Here is a 27,973-nt window from a genome sequence, read left to right on the forward strand (position 1 = left end):
TCTGCTGTGCAGCTCGCAGTCTCACTCAGCACAGCAGTACCCCACTCTTTCACACACTTCTTAAATCATAAGCCCTCGCATCCCGCAATGTCGGCCGCCAGCACAGAGACTAGCGCCCCGCTGCCCACCGCCGGCAGCCGCGTCTTCTTCCAAGGTGCGCCCGGAGTTGGTTGCGTTGGGTCCGGCCCCATCACCGGGGACGACCCGGTCCAGAAGAAACAGGGCAAAGTGACGGTCAAGTACGACAGGAAAGAGCTGCGGAAAAGACTCGTCCTGGAGGAGTGGATCATCGAGCAGCTCAGCGAGTTGTATGACTGTGAGGTGAGTGGGGCATACATCTTAAATCACACAGAATGGCACACAGTGGAAATGGTCCCGAATACCTGCTTTATCAATTTGATGGGTTTATGGGTTAAACTCAACCGTAGGCTATATGTCAAATGTAGACTCGCTTAATTTGACCGAGTTTTCACTTCATGTCTGCGTTGATAGTTGCATTATCTGGATCAGATAGAACTGCAGTTCATCTCATGAGATTTTCGATGCTCAGATCCTTTGCAAAGGCGTCAGAATAAGGCACCCATATTTAAAGCGAACCCTAACATCCTTCATTAAACAGTCAGTGTCTGTGAGTTTAACGGTGTCTCTTTGTCCTCTGCAACACTGATACCTGCTGGATTATGGCTGAGGCGAGAATAGCAGGCTTGTCTGAGCGACACAAAAGCTGTTTGGTTTTTATGTTGTTGGTCTTTACACTCTGACTTTGACACAATATATTGTCTTATCCTTTCTGTCGTTGAGAGAGAGAGAGAGAGAGAGAGAGAGAGAGAGAGAGAGAGAGAGATAGCTGGTTTACCTAAACCGAGAATGAGAAAGATGAGAGAAACCGCACGTTTGCGCCTTTTACGCACCGGTCGCCTTGGTCTTTTTTTGGATTGTGTCCATTTTCGTATTGTTTTTCTAAATTGGGTACTCCTCGAGAGCAAAAGGCCTGTTAAGAGGCCATGATAGTCTTTTAGTTTCCATTTGAAGCAACGTTCTGTGCGTTGGAATTAATTCCTCAGTCGTTTCTGAGGCAGATTTCTGACCCTTTAAACACTCTTCACCTTTCGAGGGATGATCTGTCGCCAGACGATACTGACAGTCCCATTATTCTTTACTCTCACGTTCACAAGTGGCAAGTGAGTGTGTGTGTGTGTGTGTGTGTGTGGGGGGGTGCAGAAAGAGAAAGATTCTATGGGTGATGTGTAAGTGCATGTATCAGTGTGCCCTATAGTATGCTGCTGGGGGATGGGGTGGACTGGAGAAGAGGAAAGAAGGGCAGTGGGTTAAGGATGTGCTGATGCTGTGACTCTCATCACCAGCCAATCACCTCCTCTGGCTCTGACCCCCTTCCTCGCAACAGAGGGTCTGCACAAGCGCACACATATGCAGCACACATGCACACCACAGGCACACAGACTCAGCCAATGAGAGATGAAACAGGCGGTGTGTCCGTGCATCCACACATGCCTGCACACATGAACCTGTCAAACTACACTATGGGGATGCATTTTATTTAAATATAAAGCTGTGTGTGTGTGTGTGGGGGGGACACATTGATGTGCATGCGGATGTTCATTTATGTGATATGCTGCATCTCTTACGGTAACTAAGATTGATTACAGTGTGCGTGCATGTGCAGAAGGGAAACCTGCACTAATCACAGCAGGACATTGAACGTCAACATTATTGTCTGTTCCAGTAGTTTGTCTGCTGATAGAGCATTGCACTGCAAATATCTCTTCCTCATACTCAATGCAAATAGACTGTCTGCATGTGTGCAAAGCAATTACAATTTCCTGCAGCTCCAAAACTGCTTCCATCTACCATCACCGAAAGCGAATCGTCATCTATAAACCTAAGCTGCTGTTTTTACAGCCGTCGTCTTGTTTCCAAGCTTCCTCCTCTCTTTCTAGTCCTGCTGCTGTGGTTCTCACTTAAGTTGAAAAGAGCTGCATAGCCCATCTGAGTGTGGACTGGTTTACATTTCAAAGCCGGCTGAGCTCTTGGCTGCGTGTCAGTCTGCCATCAGCAGGTGCACTTGATCTACAAGTCGTATGATGCCTCCCCACGTGGATCGACTGATCTATTTGATTTTGTGATGAGGGCTGGAGTGCAACGGCCCAGCATGCATCTAGAGTCATATCTCGGTCGTGCAATATTTGGATCCAATGGATGTTAGCCTGGTTTTTGTTTAATGCAAATGCATATAGCTAATTAGTCAAAAATGCGCTGTCTTGCTAGAGTGTTGCAGTAAGTCTCTATCGCCATTGCTGGACAGAAATCAATCTTTTATTCCACTATTGTAGCATTACTGTTGAAAAAGACTCCACTCTGTTGTCTGCAGACGTCCCTTTTTTCCCTGACTTCAATCCAGATTTCAGGAGATATTCCCAGCAGCATGACACCTCCTCATATTATATCTTTCACACAGCAAATGGGATAATATGATAATCCCCCGGTCTGAAATCATGCTGGTTGCTGCAATAAGCACAGTGTTGACTGGTGGTAGAAACACATACAAGCTGGCTGCATTTCAGAGGACAGTAGGTAATAAAACCAGTACATCATTATTTTGACACGTTGTCACCATGGTGCATTGTTAAGGCTTACTTTCATCTGTTCATCCATGAATAGATACATGACGGCAGTGTTTAAGCAGGTGGACTTTACTGCTTTACTGATGATGATGATCACATGAGTGTAAACAGGAAGTCACACTCCCTTCATGCCTGTTAACACCTCCATGTTCAGACCTAAGATAGACAAGGCGTGTGTTTGTTGTGCGGTGTGTGTGTGTGTGTTAGATAGAGGGAGAGACTGCTGATTTGGCGGTGCTGGTCTGGCTTAAAGGTCAGCCTCTGTATCAGTTTCATAAGAAAACCTGATACTACAGAGCATCACAGCGTGTTTGTGTGGGGGTGGAGGCCCTGTGATGATGCTGAAGGTAATGGAGTGCAGAAGAGGTTCAACTCAAATTGGATTTTGTTCTCAATAAAAGCTGCGTGAGAATCTCCGTTACCAATTTGTCCTGTCCAAGACATGTCTCAGGTCGTGGGTTGAAAGGACAAGCAAAGACCTAAAGTATCCTCAAACAATACCTCAATACAATACCTGCAAGTCCGATACGCTCATCTCTTGCCGAGGGCTGAGAAGATTGATACACCTCTCATTTTTGTATGCTAAATATGAAGCTAAAGTTAGTAGTCAATTAGCTTAGCTTAGCTTAAAGCCTGGAAACAGGGGAGCCTGGCTGTGTCCAAAGGTAACTAATTAACACAGTATATCTTTTTGTTTAATTTGTACCAAAACCAAAGTGTAAAGAAACAATTTTTTGGGAGGGGGTTTACGGAACATTAGGTGCAGTGCCAGCTGTTTCCAGTCTTTATGCTAAGCTAAGCTAACCGTCTCCCAGATGTAGCTTCATATTCAGCATCAGAGGTGTCATTTCCAGGTCCAGAAAGTATAAGTCCTGCCATGTGTTTATTCCACCAATGAACTCAGCCAGCTGATTTCACTAATTAGCAGCTGATTTCACTAATTAGTAGTGAAATCAGCTGGCTGAGTTCATTGGTGGAATAAACACATGGCAGGACTTTTACTTTCTGGACCTGGAATTGACACCTCTGTTCAGCATACAGACATAAGAGTGGTATCAATCTTCTCATCTACAGTAAGTCTTTGCAAGAAAGCTATAATAAAAACCTCCATACAATCGATGGAAGTTGTTGAGAAACAGACGTTGGTCTTTACTTGGTGTGTGTGAGAGAGTCTAACAGAGCGACAGAGATTGATAGAGTGGTAAATCTGACTCTGCAGTTTCATGTGTGTTTTGTTGGGGTGCATGCTGCAGAATGAGGGGAGAGAGAGATTCTGTAATGCCCTACTTTTTCATGGCTCTGCGTCAATAGAACCCCACTCAATGAAGCTTATTCATGTGTGCGAGCGCAGACACTGCCGACATACAGCACTCTGCCCCTCGGGCCTTGTGTGTGTTTGTGTCTGTCTCTGGCTTTGTATGGATGTGTGTAATTGAGGCGCTACATGCTTTTTTGGGTTGATGATATTCTGCTTCTCTTTGGCAGATATGGGGTGGTGAGCAGTTACTTTTCCATGAATGGATGAGCATGAGCCCTTGAACCCAAATGTAACACACACACACACACACACACACACACATGCATATTTGGACCAAATAGAGCAAGAGGAACTAAAAGATGGAGCATCTTCTTGTGGATAATACTAACTCTTAGGTCTGCTGCCCTCTTTCTCTCTAGATCATTCCCACATTATGGGGGGTTGATTAATTTCCATACTGTTTTGTGTAGGAGGGCTGTCTCAAGGCAGAGTTTGTGTGTGTGTGTGTGTGTGTGTTTGCGCATGCCATGGACAGAGGAATGTGGGTTTTGTTCCTGACATCAACACTGACTTCTACTGTAGGTAGAAAACCCCCCATCTTCATCTTTTTCTGTGTGCATCATTATCCCCTCTCCTCCCCCTGCTTTTCCTTTGCCCTTGTCAATAACATTCCCCTTTGCTCGTCTTTCATGGTTTTCTTGCTGGGAAGGAGGACGGCCGTATATCATGTGAACCTCATTGGGCAGCAGAGGTGGAGGTGCAATTCAAGCCAAGTCATTAGCAACGTTCAATAGGTTTAAGAATAGCACACTGGGGATACACACACAAAATATTGACACACAAAGGCATTGTGTTACCATTAAAGTTATACTGGATATACTATATATGTACACATACTTTAGACATACAGTACATCTGTAAGCAGATAATATTGTATGATCTAGGATACTGTTATGCTGCAGTAGAGCTGGGCAATATATTGATATTATATCGATATTGTGATATGTGACTAAATATTGTCTTATATTTTGGATATTGTAATATCGTAATATGGCATAAGTGTTGTCTTTTCCTGGTTTTAAAGGCTGCATTACAGTAAAGTTTTGTCATTTTCTGAACTTACCAGACTGTTGTAACTGTTCTATTATTTGCCTTTACCCACTTCATTGTTTCATTATATATCCACATTACTGATGATTATTTATCAAAAATCTCATTGTGTAAATATTTTGTGAACGCACCAATAGTCAACACTACAATATCGTTGCGGTATCGATATCGAGGTATTTGGTCAAAAATACAGTGATATTTGATTTTTGCCCTATCGCCCAGCCCTATGCTGCAGGTATATAAGGGGTGTCCTCATTATTTCCCCCTTTATTAGCCCATTTAAATGTACAACTGTCAGAGGTGAATTCAGTGATCAATTGAACCCATCTCATTCTGACTGATGACAGGAAGTGGGCTAAGCTTGATTAGCTCATTACAGCTCAGAGTCCATTTATAATCAGCCGAAGACAAAAGAAAAAGCGAGCGAGGGGAAAGAGCATTGAGGAAGTGTGGGAATTAAACTGAAAAAGAGGAAGAAACATACATGCACACCTTAAAACTTGGATATGGAATGGCCACCATTCATTTAAATACATCTGGGCTGACAGATCCACCCCCAGTGGGAGACTTAATCAATTGGATGTTTGTTTTAATGGGTGACCCTGATGTGTTTATGGATCTGGTGGGGAAGGTCATTCTTGTGTTTGTTATCTGTGCTTGGCAGGGAAGACATGTATCTCTCTCCATCCATCTTCTTAGTCCGCTTATCCGGTATCGGGTCGCGGGGGTAGCAGCTCCAGCAGGGGACCCCAAACTTCCCTTTCCCGAGCCACATTAACCAGCTCCGACTAGGGGATCCCAAGGCGTTCCCAGGCCAGGTTGGAGATATAATCCCTCCACCTAGTCCTGGGTCTTCCCCGAGGCCTCCTCCCAGCTGGACGTTCCTGAAACACCTCCCTAGGGAGGCGCCCAGGGGGCATCCTTACCAGATGCCCCAACCACCTCAACTGGCTCCTTTCGACGCTCGGAGCAGCGGCTCTACTCCGAGCTCCTCACGGATGACTGAGCTTCTCACCCTATCTCTAAGGGAGACGCCAGCCACCCTCCTGAGGAAACCCATTTCGGCCGCTTGCACCCTGGATCTCGTTCTTTCGGTCATGACCCAGCCTTCATGACCATAGGTGAGGGAAGGAACGAAAACTGACCGGTAGATTGAGCTCAGCTCTCTTTTCGTCACAACGGTGCGATAAATTGAATGTAATACCGCACCCGCTGCCCAGATTCTCCGACCAATCTCCTGCTCCATTGTCCCCTCACTCGCGAACAAGACACCAAGGTACTTAAACTCCTTCACTTGGGGTAAGGACACATTCCCTACCTGAAGAAGGCACTCCAACGGTTTCCTGCTGAGAACCATGGCCTCCGATTTAGAGGTGCTGATCCTCATCCCAACCGCTTCACACTCGGCTGCAAACCGATCCAGTGAGTGCTGAAGGTCACAGGCCGATGATGCCATCAGGACCACATCATCTGCAAAAAGCAGTGATGAGATCCCCAACCCACCGAACTGCAACCCCTCTCCCCCCCGACTACGCCTCAATATCCTGTCCATAAATACTACAAACAGGATTGGTGACAAAGCGCAGCCCTGGCGGAGGCCAACCCTCACCTGAAACGAGTCCGACTTACTGCCGAGAACCCGGACACAGCTCTCACTTTGGTCGTACAGAGATTGGACGGCCCTGAGAAAGGACCCCCTCACCCCATACTCCCGCAGCACCTCCCACAGTATCTCCCGGGGGACCCGGTCATACGCCTTCTCCAGATCCACAAAACACATGTACACTGGTTGGGCATACTCCCAGGCTCCCTCCAGGATCCTTGCGAGAGTAAAGATCTGGTCCGTTGTTCCACGACCAGGACGGAATCCGCATTGTTCCTCCTCAACCCGAGGTTCGACTATCGACCGAACCCTCCTTTCCAGCACCTTGGAGTAGACTTTACCGGGGAGGCTGAGAAGTGTGATACCCCTGTGATTGGCACACACCCTCTGGTCCCCCTTTTTGAAAAGGGGAACCACCACCCCGGTCTGCCACTCCTTAGGCACCGTCCCAGACTTCCACGCAATGTTGAAGAGGCGTGTCAACCAAGACAACCCCTCCTCACCCAGAGCCTTGAGCATTTCTGGACGGATCTCATCAATCCCTGGGGCTTTGCCACTGTGGAGTTGTTTAACTACCTCAGCAACTTCCACCAGGGAAATTGACGACAATCCCCCATCATCCTCCAGCTCTGCCTCTACCATTGAGGGCGTATTAGTCGGATTTAGGAGTTCCTCAAAGTGCTCCTTCCACCGCCCTATTACCTCCTCAGTAGAGGTCAACAGCGTCCCATCCTTACTGTACACAGCTTGGATGGTTCCCCGCATCCCACTCCTGAGGTGGCGAACAGTTTTCCAGAAGCACCTTGGTGCCGACCGAAAGTCCTTCTCCATGTCTTCTCCAAACTTCTCCCACACCCGCTGCTTTGCCTCTTTCACGGCAGAGGCTGCAGCCCTTCGGGCCCCCCTTGTTTGGTGCATATGCACAAACAACAGTCAAAGTTTTCCCCCCCACAACCCGCAGGGGTAGGGAGGCGACCCTCTCGTCCACCGGGGTAAACTCCAACATAGCGGCGCTCAGCCGGGGGCTTGTGATTATCCCCACTCCCGCCCGTCGCCTCACACCCTGAGAAACTCCGGAGAAGAAAAGAGTCCAACCCCTATCCAGGAGTATGGTTCCAGAACCGAGATTGTGCGTAGAGGTAAGCCCCACCAGATCCAACCGGTAGCGCTCCACCTCCCGCACAAGCTCCGGCTCCTTCCCCCACAGAGAGGTGACATTCCACGTCCCCAGAGCCAGCGTCTGCTGCCCGGATCTGGTCCGTCGAGGCCCCTGACCTTCACTGTCACCCGTGTGGCAGCGCACCCAACCCCAGCGGTTCCTCCCACAGGTGGTGGGCCCATGTGATGGAGAGGGAGTTGCCACGTTGCTTCTTCGGGCTGTCCCCGACCGGCTCCGTGGCAAACCCGGCCACCAGGCGCTTGCTGACGAGCCCGCCATCTGGGCCTGGCTCCAGACGGGGGCCCCGGGCTTCCTCCGGGCAGGGTAACTTCACCTCTTCTACGTTGTTTCATAGGGTTTTTGTATCTCTCTGCCATTTAAATTACACGGACAAAAATAGATACTCACTTAGCATCTGTGTCCGAGGAGCACGCATTGACACATTTCATGCAGCACCTGCAGACACATGCATCTGCTGCTAAACAAATCAGAGGTGTTGACAATATGGCCTTTTAGCGAGCGGAGAGCCCACCGCTGTTGAAATGGTTATAAACAGCAGAAAGGCGTCAAATGTCTATCTCAAAAGCAAAACAGAGTGCAAAGGTTACAATGTGTTTGTTCCCCTTTTTGTCATCTCTCTGCATGCTTCGTCCTGCAGTTATTCCCTACCCTTTCCCTCCTCTCTCTCGTCTCAACTTCCAACCCACCGGGACACCCACCCACCTGTTTTCTTATCCTCTTCCCTCTTCTCTCCCTTTTGTTCTGCTGTCATCCCTGTGGCTTTCCCATATATGGAGATTAGCCATATATATAGTTAGAATATAGTATATAGTTTATATGCTTTCCAAGTATACAAAAAGGTTTATTTGCTATAACGATAGTGTGATAACCTCGCCAAGAATGATGCCAACACAGAACACGGTGCTGAAATATATCATTACCCCAAAATGTATTGAAATTAAAAATGATTTCATCTTCACCCTGTACGCTGTGTTTATGGCTTTAACTGTGATACTACAAGGCTGTCATGGTGGTTTTTAGACGTTTCTACAAACTCCACAGAGGCATATCAGTCTGTCTGCTGCATGGAAAAGAAAATAAAGATGGATAGGGTGAAAAATAAAAGAACAACCTGTCTGCAGATTATTTACTTGAATTATAGGTCTTGCAAATATAGCCATCAAGTCCCAAGACATAGTGGTACGGAAATAAAATCAAAATCTTAAAATGGCATGTGCAATTGGCGAACATAATCGAGTGACATGCTGTGGAAATGCAAAAATGGAAAGCTGCTGAGACCGTGAAAGGTAAGAAATGTTGAATTTTCACACTCACACACTGACTTTCTTGTCTTCCTATGACATCCCCTCCCCCCCATCCCAAGATGATCCAGTTAATCACTGGTTTCATTGTCGGCAGGCCGACACAATTTATAAACTGGCTGTGTACAAACACTGACTCACTCTCTGTGGTTGGCACTGTGAAAGAAGATGCAAAAACACTGTCGTCATTCACGCGTGTCTGAGAATGAGACCGAGGGGAAGACAGAGAGAAGGAAGATTATTGTTTTGACTTTCAAAGTTGGTGGGATGCTTTCATGTGGGTGTGTAGTTTTCTTTGTAGGTCTACGTTTGTATGTGAATGACTGTGCACATTTGGCAACGATGGATCCAATCACTAAGGAAGCACTCTTATCTATTAAAGGAGAATTCCAGTCGATTTCAACCCGTAGCTCTGTTGTTTGTAAATCAGGAGTACGGTCAGTAGCGAGAAAAACGAAAACAAACGGTGCCGCCTACACCGAGTTATCCTCCTGCTAGATTTTGCCCCCTTTAGTCTTAAACAGGGCAAGTTTTAAACGTGTTTTTAGCCTCTAAACATGTTCGAAATGCCATTACTAGTGCTTGTGCAGCCTGTTGATACATGCTCATTACTATGGACAGGACCTCGGCAAATCGTTTTTTTTGGATTATTGGATTGTATGAGATCGGCAGTACATAAACAGAGGTGAGGATTAACACAACTTTTATGCCTTTCTGTCACATCTACTGCTGTCAAATTTGCTGTGTTCCCTGGTAAGGAATAACTGCACATGGCTAAGCACAAGTAATGGCATTTCGAACATGTTTAGAGGCTAAAAACACGTTTAAAACTTGCCCTGTTTAAGCCTTGTTTAAGACTGTTGGGTGCAAAATTTAGCAGGAGGATAACTCGGTGTAAGACGTTTGTTTTCGTTTTTCTCGCTACTGACAGTACTCCTGATTTACAAACAACAGAGCTACGGGTTGAAATCGACCGGAATTCTCCTTTAAATGTGTAAAAAAAAAGAACATACCAAAATTGTTCTTGGTAAGTTTAAGTTGGTTTATCGCTTACACTCTGTCCTCACAACAAAGGGGTTTCTAATTGCCTCCGGAATTTAATAAATCCATTAATTTGACTGGATGACAGCATATGACCCTGGTGCTATTGACGTTTTAAGTCCAGTTTGGCTGGAAGCTTTGCTTTGCACTGAGAGCAAAGGTCCAAATGGGCCCCAACTGTCAATACATTAGCCTCAGGGAGAAACTGTGCCTGGTAAACACAGTAAAATGAATCGTGTGCCCCCGAAATCACAAAACTGTGAAATGGGAGTCACAAGACAGATGCTGACAGTTTCATGGTTGAATCCACAACAATACTTGGTCTGAGCTTTAAATCAGGATTTTGACCAAAGGAGGATGAGATGATTGCATGGTTTTTGACCTTGTACAGTTATAGCACAAGACAGCATGTGCACCTCAGCAGTGGCTACACAAAGCTTTAAGAAAGAATTGTTTGAGGTGAATGTGAGATGCCAATAATGAGGCCTGTTGTCAAATCTACTGTTTATGCACATCAAGCTGCTTCTGATGTCTGGGCGAGTCCTCAGTTTAGTGACAGTGTCGTGGCATCTCTGCTGTTTGCAGATAATGTTGTCTTTCTAGCTTTAAAGTACATGATATTGTTCGATATTGTTTAAATATGGGGACAACGGTGCACATTTTCAGACTGACCTGGTAGGCATTCATAGTGTTGTACTCGGGTGTTTACATGAAAAATGGCAGATATAGTTGTGTAACAACAAATGGACAGACACAGCCCCCCACAATCCGACATTGGAAAGGTGTTGGGGTTTCCCGAAGTTATTCGACCATCCGACAAATGCTTCTGAGGAAGCATACTGGCACCTTAGAGGCATAGCTAATCATCACTCTGTATCAGTAAGTAAAAAGAATGTAAAGACGGTTACTGTGGGGAATATAATTAAAGCACAATATGGTCTTATCACGTATAACACAATCCGACTCTTACTGTAACTTTAAATAAAAACTACGCCATAGGTATCTACAGTGGGACTGCTGTTAACCACTTTTTAAGTTTGTGGCTTTCTCCCCAGATAATAATAGGATGAATGAATGAATGAATGAGGAGTACAAGATGAGGACATGGTTGGACACCAATGCCTAGCTGGCCTGAGGAAAACGACAACAGGGCTACTAAAAACCCTATTGTGGAGAAGCAACCACCACAATGAGCACTGAATGAATGACTAAGACAATTACATCATAATTAGCGTCCAAAAATTCAGCCTGCAGAATTCTTGCTACAGTATTTTTTGACTGGAATTCTCCTTTGAGGATTTATTCCCCCCTCCCAACCCTCTCTTTCTACCAGTTTCCCTCTCTGATATACAATGTCCTCTAGAGTAGAGCTGAATCAGCGTGGGAAAGAGCTTTTGCTGCAGCAGCTAACTTTATCCAGTGAAGTCACATCATCCGTGCCGTATGGTTTCTGCAAATTGCATCGCCGGAGGGGGAGGAGGGAGGTGGTCCAAAACGGAGGAGGGAGAAAAGGGAGGGGGAAATAGCTATAGAAACACTTTTTCCTAACATTGCACCTTCTGTCGTTAGTGTTCCAAGTATACATGTTGTTTTGCTATACTTTGTGAGACATGAAAACATTTGTCCTCTTGTCCCGTCCTCACCCTCCATTCTCTGGCGTACAGTAGTTTCTCTCTCTCTCCCTCAGCTCGCACGGTCTCCTAAGATAAATTTGTCCCTTTGATGTGACACAGCATGGCGGTGTAGAGAGAGGAAGAAATCTGAGCTGTGAGGTTTTACTTTGTTGCACAATCCTCCTCTGCCTCTTCATCACAGTGACCCACTTATCTGTGCGCTTTCCATCTCCCTGCATCTTATTTGCTCCCCTTATATTTTCTAATTCGCTCTCATACATAACTCTCTTCAATTCTTTTCACTTTTGCCGTCTTGTTTACATCTCTGTTACTCTCATATCTTGTTATTTCATTGTTTGACTTATGGAATTATTTCCTCATTTGCTTTCTTTTCTTTATTTCTTTTGTGCCCTTCTTTTTTTAATGACTTTGATATTTTAGCATATTTCACTATTAAAATTCCCCTTACTTGTGTTTCTCTGCCAATTCTGTTTTTAATGTTTCTCTATAATCTTTATCACTTGCATGCAGAGCTGTGATTAAAGAAGGCATGGGTGTTATTTTATTTATTCACTTTGAAAACTTTGCAGACTGTGTGTGTGTGTGTGTGTGTGTGTGTGTGTGTGTGTGTGTATAACACACTGTCTCTTTCTCACACACACACACACACACACACACACACACACACACACACACACTGATTAATCAGTTATATTTCTTCACTTTAAAATACAGTCTTCAACACTGCACATTCAACCTAGCTAGATTGACAAATAGGCATAGAGGCAAAAAGGTTTCATGTAACGGCCAACCTAGCACTACCGCTAGCAAGCTAATCTGCTAGCATGTTTGCTGCCTGCTGAGCAAGCTATTATAGCAATGTTATCTTATAGACTACACTGGCTGTGGGTTTGACTACATTGTTTTATGTGTTTTTATTTAACAAAATTAGAAATTTAGGCCTACTGCCAAGATTTCAGGTGTTTCGGGTGTAGCCAGCGGATATCTGGGCCAAGGCTTCCTCTTCCATGCGTCAGTTATTGATAACAGTCGGTTTTAGCATAGTTTTAGTGATTAGCAACCAGTCCAGGTCCAGACGACATTTTGACTAATCTCTATAAACAGATATCTGCATATGAATGCAGATTAAAAAAAAGCCATTAAGAAGCTCAATCGTCATCAGACGATAGATTGGTTCCCAGATTGCATTTTGGCCGATGCGTTCTGCCTTTTTTGCTCTCCATGCAGATTGTTTACCTGCATGCAACCAAAGCCCGCTCAAACATGATTGGTCAATACTACTTGGGCTACAAACAGAAATCAAATTTCTTCCTATACCAAAATCTTGTCACGTTGCCTACAGATTCTGCATACATATGCAGATATCGGTTTATAGAGATTATCTAATCATTAACTAGGTATGATCTAATTATTAACTGTAGCTTGTGGACTTTTGTGCATGGCATACTTCAAATAAAACTTAAAAAAAAAAAAAATACTGAACCCGCCAAACATAATAATCTTACTAATGACCTAAGCAATTCTCTCTTTGGGAAGTTTTTTAGCTGCAGTTCAATACAACTGGTATCTCTAGTTCACGTAAGTAGGCTATGAATAGGAATAATCATGAATCACTTGGCCTGAGTGAAGTGATTCCCTGTCACAAGGAGTTTGACTCTTTGTTCGTGGAGAGTGTTTTGAATAGAGTCTGAAAAGAGTTTGTGTTGAGTCACAGGGTTGGGCCGCTTACATTACCTTTGATTCAGTTCATAGCAGTTGAACCAGACTGAGAACGCTGCCGGCTGCTTAGCTGTCAGTGAAAACAAGTCTGACACACATGCACACACTTTCTCTGCACAAACACAACAACAAACACACTGGCTGGCCTGTCTCGCTCTCTTTGGCTTGCTGGCTCTCACACAAAGTTTACTCAAAGTTGCCTTCATTACAACAAACACTTAGCTCCTTGTTATCTCTCTTGCACACACTATCGTCTACACATAGCATACACACTAACTTTTTCTTTTCCCGTTTTCATCGCTATGTCTTTCTTCTGCATTATGCAAACAAATTGGCAACAAATGGTGCTTCTATTTGTCTCTAACACATATACACAAAAATTCATATTGCTTCTTAATTTCACACTACTGTATACAGACGTTGTAAACTATACATACTACTAAACACACATGAGTCAATGGCAGAATAACCTGTTTGGCAATGGCAGAGAAGATTTGGCAAATGTTTCATGGGTGCAATCCACATACTCAGCGCTGCTGCTCATCCCACAAATGCATGTTCCTTTCTAATGGGGCACCATTTGTAAGGGAACTAAACAGGCTTTCCAGTGGTATTCTTGCCAAGAGTTATTGCCAAAAGGCATTGTTACCACAGAGAAATAATCTACCAAACATAAAACTCCTTTACTATGTTTATAATGTTGCCATTGCAATATTTTGGCACTCACTATATATCTATCCCATAAAACATGTATTTTTAGGATGAGGTTCTGTATGAATACAATGAGATCTTATTTAGACTTATTTTGGTACTATTTGGAATGTAGTCCTGTGAGTGAATGCATCTTGCCTGTCCCTTTATGTCTCCTGGCATTGTGCGCTGTCATTTTGTCGCGCCTCCACTGCTGGCAAGATGGAAAATGATTTTCCCCGGGGGCAGTGGGTGTGACCTCAACTATTTCAGGCTCTCAATCACCAGCAGGACGGTGGCAAGTTCAGTGTTTATCTTCATGTTAAGTGTGTGTGTGTGTGTCCATTCTTGTCATTGCATGCAGTGTATTTGCCACAGTATGGTACTTTTCTCACAAGCTCCACAGAGAGACAAAGCCCTGTGGTGAGCATTTCTCTGATTAATGGTGGCAAACACTTATGTATGTGTGTGTGCGTATGTGTGTGTGTAGATTTGTACGTCGTTGGCGATTGCCTGCAGTCATGCTTTACACACATACAGGCCATGCATGCCCTAGTCATCACCAATCACAGTGACAGAGGGTGACGGACTGCCTGCTTTCAAGTGTAATAGTCTCTCTCTCACACACACACACACACACACACACACACACACACACACACACACACACTTACTATAGATAGATTAATCTGTATTATTAGGTTAAAGTTTCTCTCTGTAGCCTATGTAACTCAGCAGACCACAGTATGTGAGCAGTACTCCACTCACTGTTTTTTTTTTTTTTGTATACATCTTGTATCCTGTTTTTGGTATTCATGACCGAGGCCACGATCTTTGTGCTCTGCTCACATTTCAGAACTGGAAGGTAGCTGCTGTCAAGTGTAAACAAGTTGACCTTTGAAGAAGGAGCAGCCGTAATGATTCGTTCTTGAAATTCTAGTTTGGATCTCTAATGGGTTTCATCTGTCCTAAGGGAATAAAACTTGCTCGAACTCGTCTGTCGACGTTTTTGGGGCTTAAATTGAGAATATTGTTGCCTGGCCATTATAAGTTTTTCTAATAAGCCAAATGGTAGGGGATTTTCCTAACTCATACCGAGTTACAGAGATAAGTTACTACAGAAACAGTGGAGTTGAGGGGAAAGAGTTTGAAGTTGTCGTAAAACCTTAAATGTATGCCTGTTTAGGCTGATTATTAATAATAATTACAGTCTTTACATACAACCTAGTCTCCCATTGCCAGACCTATCTCCACTGCCCTGTGGAATAAGGTCTTACCACACCACATATACATTATGGCATAGGAGAAAAAATGCTGTGGGTTGTTTGCAGTTCTTGAAACCAATCACAAGTGACAATCATCTTGGGTGACGCTAAGCTCTGGATGCAGTGACGGTGGCTCTGCAAAATGGTCTCGGGAAGGAACTTGTTTTGGTGGAACATTTGAACCCCACAAAAGAAAATACCACATACAATATTAACTGAAGATAACTGTTCACACAAGCTAGCTGGATACATGGTTAAATGTAATTTGCTCTTACCAGCGTATCGCCGTGTGTACTTCGTACAAAACAATCCCCACCGATCGGTCCCATAACGTCCCAGTTAGAGAGTAAATGCCGTGAACATATTCTTTGTAAATCTTTACAATCATTCCCCAAAAGAACCAAGCAGGCCTGCCTTGTTTCATGATCCAAATTTTCTTTCACATCAACTTCTCTGATGTGTTTTTACATTTGCATATAACCTCAGTCCTCTGGTTCCACAACGCACACACTTCTTTACTAATAAATGAGGGGCTTTGATATGTTCTGTAACATTCCCTCGTTTCTCCACTTTACTTTTTTGTTTCCTTAATGAGGGGGGATTTAGAGCGAGACCCTCTTGCTAAGACGCGGAGAGAGATTTCAAAGAAAGAGGTCGAAGGGGACGCTCGTCTGTAGAGAGACTGAGATGCTTAAAATGCAGGTTGTGTAAATGCCTCTTAACGGCTCAGGAATGACGATTAAGGTGGAGTAGCATTGTGTGCAAACGTCTGTGTATGAATGCCAAGTGTGTGTGTGTGTGTGTGTGTGTGTGTGTGTGTGTGTGTGTGTGTGTGTGTGAATGTGTGTGAACAAATTCAAATGAGATATGTGCACAAGGTGTGAGTGTCACTTCATGTGGGATTTTTGAGGAAGGTTCTCTGTGTTTACTGCTTGAACCAGAAGCATATACATTCCTGCTGTTTTTAATTTTCATCCTCACAGTTAAGGCTTGATGTGAAAAACTCCAGTTGGAAATTCATCTGTAGTCATGGTATCAAACACAGAGTACATAATGTACCACTCTTGTCACTGGTCTTACTTGTCTTTGGTATTGTAAATTCAAAGGTATAATTGTGAGCTAATTCTATTCTGTGCACATCAATCATCTTTATTGCTGAGAGCTAAAATCAAATTACCAGTGCACGCTCCAGGCAAAAGCATAGATGAGTCCTCTGAGAGCACACACACACACACACACACACACACACACACACACACACACACACACACACACACACACACACACAAACACAAACACAAACACAATTTAAAACTGATAAATGTTTTAGCCAGGGAAAAGGGAACCAGGGATCATCCACCATGCATCAAAAATTGTATTAAAGTTTTTTTCGCTGCCGAACAAGGGTGTTCAGTCTAAAATAGCAGCATGGCATCATGACTTTGCGTAAATGTACATGCCACTTTCCTAAAGCCAAGTGTCGTGTTATCTGTACACAATTTCAGCTATCCGTGTGTATGTCTATGCTGTATACAGCGGACGGCAGTCTGCAACGTCACAGCGTAAACACAAACGCCACTTTCTAAAGCCACGTGGCGTATTATCACGAGGCCACGTGGTATCGTGAGGCTGGGTTTCGGAAACGTCACACGCATTGGGTTTAGGAAAAGAAGAACGGGTTGGCTTCAGGAAAAGAATAAAGCTACGGTTGGGTTTAGGAAACGTGACACTCGGGTTGGGTTTAGGAAAAGAGCAAACGGTCCTCCCTACACGGATTTTAGCCGTTTCATACTACTCGCTACGGCGTCAATTCACACACAATCGCAAGGTAATGTAAGTCAATGGAGGCCAAACAGCTTTGATAAACACGCTAAAAAGCGTGTATTCGTCTTCATAACACGCCAATAATGGTATACGAATTGGCCTGTCGTACATACGCCACTTCGTGAGCTTAGAATTATAAGGTTCTATCTCTGTTTAAGGTAGTTCTGAGATATTGAGCATCAAAGTTTTTACATCCCAGCTGGCGAAACTGTTATGTAGTATGATCTACTATTACTAACTAACCAAATATTTTTTTTACAAAAATAACACCACACAGGCATTAATAAACACCGAATGGATCAGATTATGTCAAAAACTCAATTTCGACCAAAAGTGGAGATAGAACCTTATAATTCTAAGCTCACAACTTCATGAGATCAGTCCTTTATTTTGGTGTAGGTTATGCGTAACAACTTGAATTGAACCATTGAACCTATTGTTGATCATCGAGGGCATGAAAAACTACAAAACAAAACCTTTATATATACACAGTATGACCAGCATACCATCAGCCAGTTATTTACTGTGGCAGTCAGCTGCTGTGAATGTATTTGCTGGAAACAGCTGAGTGTGGTTTTATATGATCATGGATTAGTGAAAGCCATTATCAACCAAATACCAAATCAATAAGCTGAAAGAGACCTAATACCCTAAATAGCTGAAGAGTTGGGTGTTGATTCTCAGTGGGATTATAAAATGGCAAAAATAAACTAAATTGAGCTTGGACATGGCTCTTCATTTGAACCTGACTGCACTGATGGAAGGAGCTGCTGAATAGCCAGGAAGACAAGAGCGTCCATATTGGAAGATTCTACACAACCCCAAAATGCGTTCAGTATCAAAGTTCAATTCAATTCAATTCAATTTTATTTATAGTATCAAATCATAACAAAAGTTATCTCGAGACACTTTACAGATAGAGTAGGTCTAGACCACACTCTATAAATTCTCTATAAAACCCCAACAATTACAGTAATTCCCTCAAGAGCAAGCATTAGCAGTGGCTATTGCGACAGTGGCAAGAAAAAACTCCCTTTTAGGAAGAAACCTCAGCAGACCCAGACTCTTGGTAGGCGGTGTCTGACGGGCCGGTTGGGGGCGTGATGAACAGTGGTGATAACAGTCACATTAGAAGTCACATTGACTTCGAAGGTTATCGTGGAAGTTCATGTCATAGCAGGGCACATCGTGTCATACTGAGTAGTGCAGTCTCCTATACCGGATCCTGACTACTCTGTGCGTATGAACATCACAGCAGGGCGTTGCGGGATGTAACGTGGCGCTGCAGAGCACGGGTGGAGGCTGCGGATGCAGCAGGACGCAGCAGGATGCAGCCGGGAAATGCAGAGAATCGCAGAGCATAGCTCTGCTAAGAAGAAGAACATAAGGACTCCGGGGAGTAAACTCCCCAGAGCTAGATTAGTAACAAGCATTTCTGGGACAGGATGCATACAAAAGTAACAAGTAGAGATGAGAGAGCAGCTCAGTGTGTCTTAGGGAGGAACAGCCTCCCCGGCAGTCTAGAATTGTAATAGCATAACTTAAGAGAGGCAGGTTAAAGAGAGGTGCCTGGTCGGGCTAGAACTCCCCCCAACCGGATCGGGCTGTACTGGCCTGCCTCCCTCTACTCTCGCTCGATTATTAATTATACAGTATAGAAAAACTGATGACTACGAGGAGAAGCAGTGGGCCGGGTTAGGTGGACGCTTCAACTCCTCGTCCCTAACTATAAGCTTTATCAAAGAGGAGGGTTTTCAGTTTACTCTTAAATGTGGTAACGGTGTCTGCCTCTCGAACCCCGACTGGGAGCTGGTTCCATAATACTGGAGCCTGATAGCTGAAGGCCCTGGCCCCCAGTCTACTTCCAGAGACTCTAGGAACCATAAGTAGCCCCGCATTCTGGGAGCGCAGTGCTCTAGTGGGACAATAAGGTACTATGAGCTCTTCTAAGTATGATGGTGCTTGACCATTTAGAGCTTTGTAAGTCAGGAGGAGGATTTTAAATTCAATCCTATATTTCACTGGAAGCCAATGCAGAGAAGCTAATACAGGAGAAATATGATCTCTTCTCTTAGTTCTCGTCAGAACACGTGCTGCAGCATTCTGGATCAGTTGGAGAGTCTTAATGGACTTATTTGGGCAACCTGATAATAAGGAATTGCAGTAATCTAGTCTAGAAGTAACGAATGCATGGACTAGTTTTTCAGCATCGTTTTGAGACAGGATATTCCTAATTTTGGCAATGTTACGAAGATGGAAAAAGGCTATTCTTGAGGTTTGTTTTAAGTGGGCGTTGAAGGATATATCCTGATCAAAAATAACTCCTAGATTTCTGACAGCAGTGCTGGAGGCCAGGGTAATACCATCCAGAGTAACTATATCTTTCAAAACGAAGTTCGGCGGTGCGTTGGTCCTATCACAATAACTTCAGTTTTGTCTGAGTTTAACATCAGGAAATTGTGGGTCATCCAGGATTTTATATCCTCAATACACGTTTGAAGTCTTGCTAACTGACCACTTTCATCTGGCTTAATTGACAGATATAATTGGGTATCGTCTGCGTAACAGTGATAGTTAATCGAGTGTTTCCTAATAATATTACCTAGAGGAAGCATATATAAGGAAAATAGAATTGGTCCAAGCACTGAGCCTTGAGGAACGCCATGGCTAACTTTAGCGTGCTTGGAGGGTTTATCATTAACATTAACAAACTGGGATCGTTCAGAGAAATAGGACTTAAACCAGCTTAGTGCGATTCCTTTAATGCCAACTAAGTGTTCCATTCTCTGTAACAGGATAGTATGGTCAATAGTGTCAAATGCAGCACTAAGATCTAGTAGAACAAGAATGGAGACAAGTCCTTTGTCTGCAGCAGTTAGAAGGTCGTTAGTAATTTTCACCAGTGCCGTCTCTGTGCTATGATTCTTTCTAAATCCTGATTGAAAATCATCAAATAGACTGTTGCTATGTAGAAAATCACATAACTGATTAGCAACCACCTTCTCAAGGATCTTGGATAGAAAGGGAAGGTTAGATATAGGTCTATAGTTTGCTAAGACCTCAGGATCTAGGGTGGGTTTTTTCAGAAGAGGTTTTATCACAGCAATTTTAAATGACTGCGGTACATAACCTGTTAGTAAGGACATGTTGATCATATCTAATAATGAAGTGTTTACCACGGTAACGCTTCTTTGAGTAGCCTCGTTGGGATGGGGTCTAAGAGACAGGTAGACGGCTTAGCTGAGGATATCTTTAACATTAATTGTTGAAGGTCTATAGGATAAAAGCAGTCCAAGTATATGTCGGGAGTCGTCGTTCTTTCTAGCGGTCCTGCATTTAAGGATGAACTGTTAGAAGTTAAGGGCAAAAGGTGATGAATTTTATCTCTAATTGTTATAATTTTATCATTAAAGAAGCTCATGAAGTCATCACTACTCAGAGCTAGAGGAATAGATGGCTCAGTAGAGCTGTGGCTATCTGTCAGCCTGGCTACAGTGCTGAAAAAGAAACCTTGGGTTGTTCTTGTTTTCTTCTATTAATGATAAGTAATAGTCTGATCTGGCCTTTCTTAGGGCCTTCCTATAGGTTTTCAGACTGTCTTGCCATTCCAAACGGGATTCCTCCACTTTGGTGGAGCGCCACTTACTTTCGATGTTTCGTGAGATTTGTTTTAATTTGCGAGTTTGGGAGTTATACCAAGGAGCTAATTTCCTTTTGCTTTATCGTCTTCTTTTTTGAGAGGAGCGACAGAGTCTAAGGTCGTCCGTGGGCAAGTCGTAGCACCGTCTACAAATGTATCAATTTGAGAGGGACTGAGGTTAACATAGAGGTCCTCTGTTATGTTAAGGCACGACATAGACTGGAATGCTGTAGGAATATTTTCCTTAAATTTAGCTATAGCACTGTCAGATAGGCATCTAGTGTAGAAGCTGCTATCTGGTTTAGTATGGTCAGGTAGCAAGAATTCAAAAGTAATTAAAAATGATCTGATAATACCAGATTCTGCGGAAATATTATTAAATCCTCAATTTCAATACCATATGCCAGCACAAGGTCGAGGGTGTGGTTAAAACAGAAAAGGCCGCCTTGTGCACACTCTGACTGAAACCGATTGAATCCAGTAATGAGTTGAAAGCAGTAGTAAGGCTATTGCTGTCAACGTCCACATGGATATTAAAATCACCAACAATAAGTACTTTGTCTGATTTAAGGACTACACATGATAAAAACTCTGAGAATTCAGATAAAAATTCAGAATACGGACCTGGAGCTCGGTAGACAACAACAAATATAATTGGCTGTACTGATTTCCGTGTTGGATGTTGAAGATTAAGAACAAGGCTTTCAAAAGAGTTATAATTTAGTTTGGGTTTAGGGTTAATTAACAGGCTTGAATCAAATATGGCTGCAACTCCCCTCCTCGGCCTGAGCCTCTAGGAATTTGAGTATTAATATGACTGGGAGGGGTGGCTTCATTTAGACTAACATATTCTTCATGGCCCAGCCAGGTTTCAGTAAGACAGAATAGATCAATTTGATTATCAGATATCAATTCATTTACGAGTACTGCTTTAGAAGACAAAGATCTGATATTTAGTAATCCACATCTAATTTTCCTATCCTTTTCTATCATTGCTGTGGTAGTTTTAATTCCAATTAGGTTGTTAAGTGTTGCCCCTCTATTCACCACTTTGTGTGGTCTGTTGTTGATAATTACTGGAATAGTACTAGTACCACATGTTACTGGAGTAATACTAGTACTACATGTTATCCTACAGAAAACATTTTCAGATCCATCCACTTGTATAGTGCTATCAGGATCAATACCTGGGGGACATGAATCTGTGATATTTACAACATAATGTCAATACTTGCCTTCTGTCAGTGTGGTCGTTATGTTGTCAGATAGCAAAGTCCAATGCCTACATTTTTAAATTGCTTGCTCTTGCTCGATATTTGATATTGGTTATGGCATTAAATTAACTATAAGGTAAGGCCACTAAAACACTTGGTTAAAGTTAGCAAAAGATGATGGTTATGGGTAATAAAAAGGCAAACATAATTGCATGTCTGCAATGGAACGCAAATGGTATGGAAGTCCCATTTGCTACATGCCCATTCACCTTCACTTTCCACCTCACTACATAAAGGGCACACTACTTCCTGCATTGACAATGAATGTTAGCATTGGATATAACTTGTGAGGTGCGGATTCATCCAATACGGACGTATTTCTGAGTGATACTGGGGTGAAATAGCAGAGTCCATTTAGCTGCAACCATGCAGTATGTTGTTACTGAGCAGTTCAGCTGTTGGTAAAGGCAACCACTTGGATGAAGAAGCTGCACTTGTACATGGTTTCTTTGGCTTTAATTCCCAGAAGGGAGACTTTGTAAGATACATTACATGGTAGTTAGGAGGAAAGGGTTGATCCTCCCTGCGTGCCTCTTTTGCACAAGCCCTGTGGTGAAATAAAATGAACCGTAGGAACACAGGACCTTTGAAGTGGTGTTGAGCAGAATACAGCCTGTAACCACCGAGCCACTAAACGGCCCAACCCCGGCAGCGTGGCATAGCACAATGACATTTCCATGTGATGTCTGCTCCTGATAGGCAAATACATGTTTGGGCTGTTTGGAGCTTGGAGTGCAGAGATGGAGAAACAGTGTTTTAAATAAAGAGGTGAAATGAAGGAACTGAAAGTGAGAGAAAGTGTGTATTTGGGGTTGGCTTTGGTGAGGGGTTAGAGTCTAAAAAAAGAAAAAGGGTGTAAAAACATGAGTCAGCACCTCAGCATCTTTCCTATTTGATTTCCTCTCCTCTCCTCTTGCTTGCATTGTCTTTGTGACATGAATCTGTTTTAGCAGCTCACTAACCAAGAGTGTTTTTTGTGTTTCAGGAGGAAGAGATGCCAGAGGTAGAGATAGACATAGATGATCTGTTGGAGGTCAACAGTGACGACGAGAGAGCCAGCAAACTGCAGGTATGCTTCTGAGACTGTGTGTCTGTCTCTGTGCCTACACATCATCTGAATACACCTTAATAGCTAGACAGCATGTTTACTAGAGGAGATGAAGCCAAATCCTCACTTTGTAGTCAAACTTCTCATGTGACTGCTTTGCATGCTGGTCTATTGAGTACAGTATGTCAGTGGAGAAATCGGCATTGCTGCCTTTTTTACTGTTGGATTTCTCTCTGTATGATTCTTAATGCCAGTGCATTCAAAGACACTCGTTTGATTCTGGCAAAATGATACCAAAGCCTGACATCATGATCACCAACCACTGGAAAACCGAATTGTACATTAACTTTACATTTTGCTTTAGTGAATAAACAGTTTCCCCTGTTTTGCTTTTTACACAGGAATCATTAATAGACTGCTACAAACCAACAGAGGTGAGTGTGTTTATTGTCTGTCATACCATGAAACGCTCCATATCACTGGCCCAGCAGCTTGTGTGTAGATAGACATTATTAATACTCACATGCACCGTTCGATTTGCAGTATATAGAGCACTGTATGTTGAAGCATCGTGCCCCACATGTGTATGTGTGTGCTTAATTAATTTCTTGTGACATTTCACATTCATTTTCTCTTGCTACTGTCATCCTGACTTAAATACGACGAAAGATTGAAAGGACTTCTTGCGAACGCACAAAGCGGTTAGCAAAATAGCATGTACACACACACTAAATTTGTTTAATAGTTAAGGGATTTGAGAGTGTGTGTGTGTGTGTGTGTGTGTGTGTGTGTGTGTGTGTGTGTGTGAAGGTGATTGTGTGAAGGTGAGTGTGTGTATGTGTATAGAGGTGTTAAGCGTTTGGGTTAGGGTGAGGTGGGGTTAAGCCTGGACTCCCCATCTGTCGTCTGTGAGTGTGTGTGTTTGTATGTGTGTATGTGTGTGTCATTAGGTCAGACTGTGACCTACAAGACCTACAAGGTCACTGGTATCCAAAGCTACAGAAGTGTCCAATGAGGGTGACAGACGCCAATATGTCTCACACACACACACACACACACACACACACACACACACACAGAACAGAACAACAGACAAGAGTGTAGGGTAGAGAGAAGAAGGAGAGGGACAGAGGGACAGAGAGGAGGGGGAGGCATCATTAATTGGGTCATGAGCAGAGTCATCCCTGATATAATGAGGGGGATTATATTCCAACATTTTCTCCACCTAAGTCAGGCCTCTATACAACCTCTTGCTTAAAAGATGTGGGTTCTTTGTTCTTCTTCCTTACTGACTTAGTTTCTTCATAATCTAGTTTTTCCTTATTGTCATTTTAAAAGGGCAAAACCACCATAATTCAGAGTATGTTGCTCTGTTCCACCCCCCCTCCCATCCCTTTAATATTACTTCTGACTGATGCCAGTATTACACTATAAAACAAACTGATGCGTCGTCAATGTTTCTCTTAAAGGAGTGCAATAGTTTGACATTTTGGAAAATACATATATTCACTTTTTTGTATACCACTCTCATGACTGCACACTGAATTGGAAGCTAAAAGCAGCAGCTGGTTATCTTAGCTTAGCGTAAACATAGACACATGGGGAAACAGCTAGTCTGGTTTTGTCTGGAGGTAACTAAATCTGCCCACCAGCACCTCCAAAGCTGGTAGATGGAATTTTTCTTTGTTGGACAAGGCTAGCAGTTTTACCGTGTTTCCACTCTTTATGCTAAGCTAAGATAACCCATTTCTAGTTATATTTATAGCTTCATATTTAGTGTAGAGACATGAGAGTGGTATCAATCTTCTTGTCCACCTCTCAGCAAGAAAGCTAAGAAGTGTATTTCCTTAAATGTTGAACTATTTCTTTAAAAATGAACCCTTTGCCAATTGCGTATATTCTCTACAGTTATGCAGGACCTGTCTTCGGTCGATCACATCCCATCTAAGCCATCACACAAATAAAAGCAGGACACTTTTTCCTGCTTTAGTCTAGAAAATCAAATAGAAACGGAAGATAGCTTGTGGACATCTAAAGATTCAAATTATGGTCTTCTTCTTTACTGGGAGCATTTACTGTTATAATCCGATTTTATAACTTTGTTGCATCTTAAACCATTAAAGAAAGAAACATGATCAACTCTAGTGTGAATGGGTGCGTGCAACTGTTTGTCTAACTCTTTTTGCCTCTCTTCCTTGCAGGTCTTTGTCCGCGAGTTGCTGGGCAGGATAAGGGGAATGAGAAAACTCAGTGCGCCAACTAAGAAGGGCCTATAATGGCTGTGATTTCAACTATCAATCAACCATAAATTCATCTCAGCTCCACCTACTTAACCCACTCAACCTGGACTGTCATCACACAGAAAAACGTATCTAAACATAAGAGCATTACTAACTATCCTGCAACTTGCAAACAGGCACCATAAACTCCATGCATATAGCACTAGTCATTCATTTCACAATCACGTAGAATAACAAGGTGTATTATAATATTTGACTGTTGAAAGGTACGTAAGCAAAACAGAGCCAACATGGTTAAATAGCATTACAGCCACAATAAAACGTCATGCCCTGGAACGTGCCAGAACTGCAACTGTGCTTTAACACGAATACCACCTTATTCCACATTTCAGAGCCATGTTACAATCTGATGCTGTAATCCCAACAGGCATATAGCATAAAACACCAACAAAAACGGAGGTGGTAAAAAAATGTTTGTACTGCAGTAGGTGTGAAATTAGCTGAAGCACTATGTAAACACGGTGCTTCATGGTTTTGTCATTTTTTACTGAGGTATTTTGCTGTTACTTCTTTTAAATAAAATGTACTGTATGTTGCCATTTATTGTTCATGTGATTGAAATGTGGTCTTCAACAGTTTTCATTTCTCCTACTTTAAAGTCACCCTGCTTATTCTTACTCCGTCAGTGCTTGCAAACGTAAGGGAGCTCTGTAGTTTTATTTTAAGCTCAAGGCGTTAATACATAAATTCTGTCCTTGTGTGATGTGTAAACTCTGGAAAGAGGAAAAGGGATATTTTAGCAAGTTAGGCTAAAATAGTATGAAGATTTTTGCTTTTTACCCACTGTTCTACAATACTTTTCACTACAGCAAGGCATGATGGGTGTTGCAGTTCTTGTGTAAAACACCTGTATGATTGGCAGCCTTTCACTTATAATGTTATGCAGTGTTCTCTCCTTCATCAGTATACATATCAGTTGGTCATTTAGGTTTAAACACAAAGCCCATATATTGCAGTTGTTTCTTACACTCTGGCTCACTTAACCCTGCTAACTTGCCTCTCTAATAGTGGTTGATGTTGCCTTTAAGGACATTCAGGATCAGTTCACTTTTTTTCTCAGCACTGAACCTTAACTACTGACAACCTAAAAGGCAAATATGGTTGAGTCAGAACCTGAGGACAACTTGAAACTTTGACACTGAAACCTGTCAGGTCCTGTAAGGGAAGGTGTGCCAAAACTGGGAGTATTACATCTTAAATGTCATATGTCATAGCGACATTAGTGTGATAAAGCATTTCCACAGAGATTGTTTGTCAAGTTTGTGAAACATCTTCCAAGACGGGGGAATTTTTAGATGATTAAGACTTTTCCAGGTTGCAGAAAATATGTTGTTTTTTGCATAATCCCAGGTTTGAGAGATGGATTTAGTTATATACTGTTGTTAATGTGCACCAACACATTCTAAAACCTGTAAGCTCTGGTACAATCATGACTCTGTTATGGGGTTGGGCCCGGTTTCACTTCCGAGCAGTCAATCGTGTACCGACCGGAATAGAGCGGACCTAAATCTGCCCTATAATATACCCTCAGCTGCCAAAGACAAAAGCAGGGCAATGTTTGATTTTAACATAACACTTGCAGAGCACCCGTCTTGCATGCTAAGAACAGAGAAAAAACACTAATAAAGAGTATAGATATTATGAACCTATAATCAAGCAAAAACTACTTTTGGACTTAGCTACCATGTCTAACTTTATAGAACTTATTTCTGTTGAAACAACGTGAAGGTCACGTTGGAGAGAATGCAGGAACATTTTTAAAATGGTGCTGTTTTTGATGTTTTTCCCAGGTTTTGGTTGTATAAAACACAATTTCACTGTCAGTTGATGCCAGAGAAATATGTCTGAAAGAAACGTGTCTGTATTATTTAAGGGGTGCATACAGTCTAAAGTGGCGTCCTCTTTGCATTTCCGTTCCTCAATCTGGACTAGGGTGGATGGGTGTCACCACACTCAGCTAGCAATGGTTGATTTGTATGAAAAAGATCATGTGTTTTCTAAATCAGTGAATTGAAAGGAAAAGTTGAAGAGGAAGCCATTATAGGCAACTACATCCAGGTCTCAAGTCGAGGTACTCTATAGGATTTTCTCTGTCAAGAAACAGTTCAGGGGCAATAGGCTGATATTTTATAATTTATGGGATTTCATGTGGAGAGTATTTTGAAAGTGTCCATACTAGAAAGCTTTGCGTTTGCATGTATTTTTAAAGTTGCATGTTGAGGGGAACATTTTGTTGGCCCAAACGTTTTTATTTCACAAAATAAAACACTTTCCTTTTTATACCTTTATTATTATTAAGACTAAAATATTCAGTTTTTCAGCTGCAGTTTTTTTTCTGTATATCCACAATAAGCATTCTTGTTTTTAAAATTGTAATGTAGTGTGTGGTTTGTTTTTGCTGAAAATAAAAATGCAGAAGGACTGTACTGTTTAAACATATGCCA

The 27,973-nt window shown here is 42.7% G+C and overlaps 2 protein-coding genes across 2 annotated transcripts in view; one reads left to right on the plus strand and one right to left on the minus strand.

Moving 5' to 3' along the window:
* The window catches only part of iyd (iodotyrosine deiodinase), a 42,064-nt gene that overhangs the window by 5,163 nt on the left and 8,928 nt on the right, over positions 1–27,973 (minus strand). The gene's annotated exons all lie outside the window — the stretch shown is intronic.
* Positions 6–27,945, plus strand: ppp1r14c (protein phosphatase 1, regulatory (inhibitor) subunit 14C). The gene is made up of 4 exons (XM_028604768.1): positions 6–321; positions 23,167–23,250; positions 23,631–23,663; positions 25,431–27,945. The coding sequence occupies exons 1-4, from the start codon at positions 88–90 to the stop codon at positions 25,503–25,505; spliced, it is 426 nt and encodes a 141-aa protein (XP_028460569.1). The 5' UTR covers positions 6–87; the 3' UTR covers positions 25,506–27,945.

Source organism: Perca flavescens, chromosome 18 (genome assembly GCF_004354835.1).
Source record: "Perca flavescens isolate YP-PL-M2 chromosome 18, PFLA_1.0, whole genome shotgun sequence".
In the NCBI taxonomy this organism is placed as follows: Eukaryota; Metazoa; Chordata; class Actinopteri; order Perciformes; family Percidae; genus Perca; species Perca flavescens.

What these genes read in the sequence shown, in the direction of transcription:
- ppp1r14c (XM_028604768.1), top strand. Translation starts at nt 88, where the DNA reads ATGTCGGCCGCCAGCACAGAGACTAGCGCCCCGCTGCCCACCGCCGGC. An exon ending in GCGAGTTGTATGACTGTGAG is followed by an intron (nt 322 to 23,166) that starts GTGAGTGGGGCA and finishes TTTGTGTTTCAG; the next exon opens with GAGGAAGAGATGCCAGAGGT. An exon ending in ACTGCTACAAACCAACAGAG is followed by an intron (nt 23,664 to 25,430) that starts GTGAGTGTGTTT and finishes TCTTCCTTGCAG; the next exon opens with GTCTTTGTCCGCGAGTTGCT.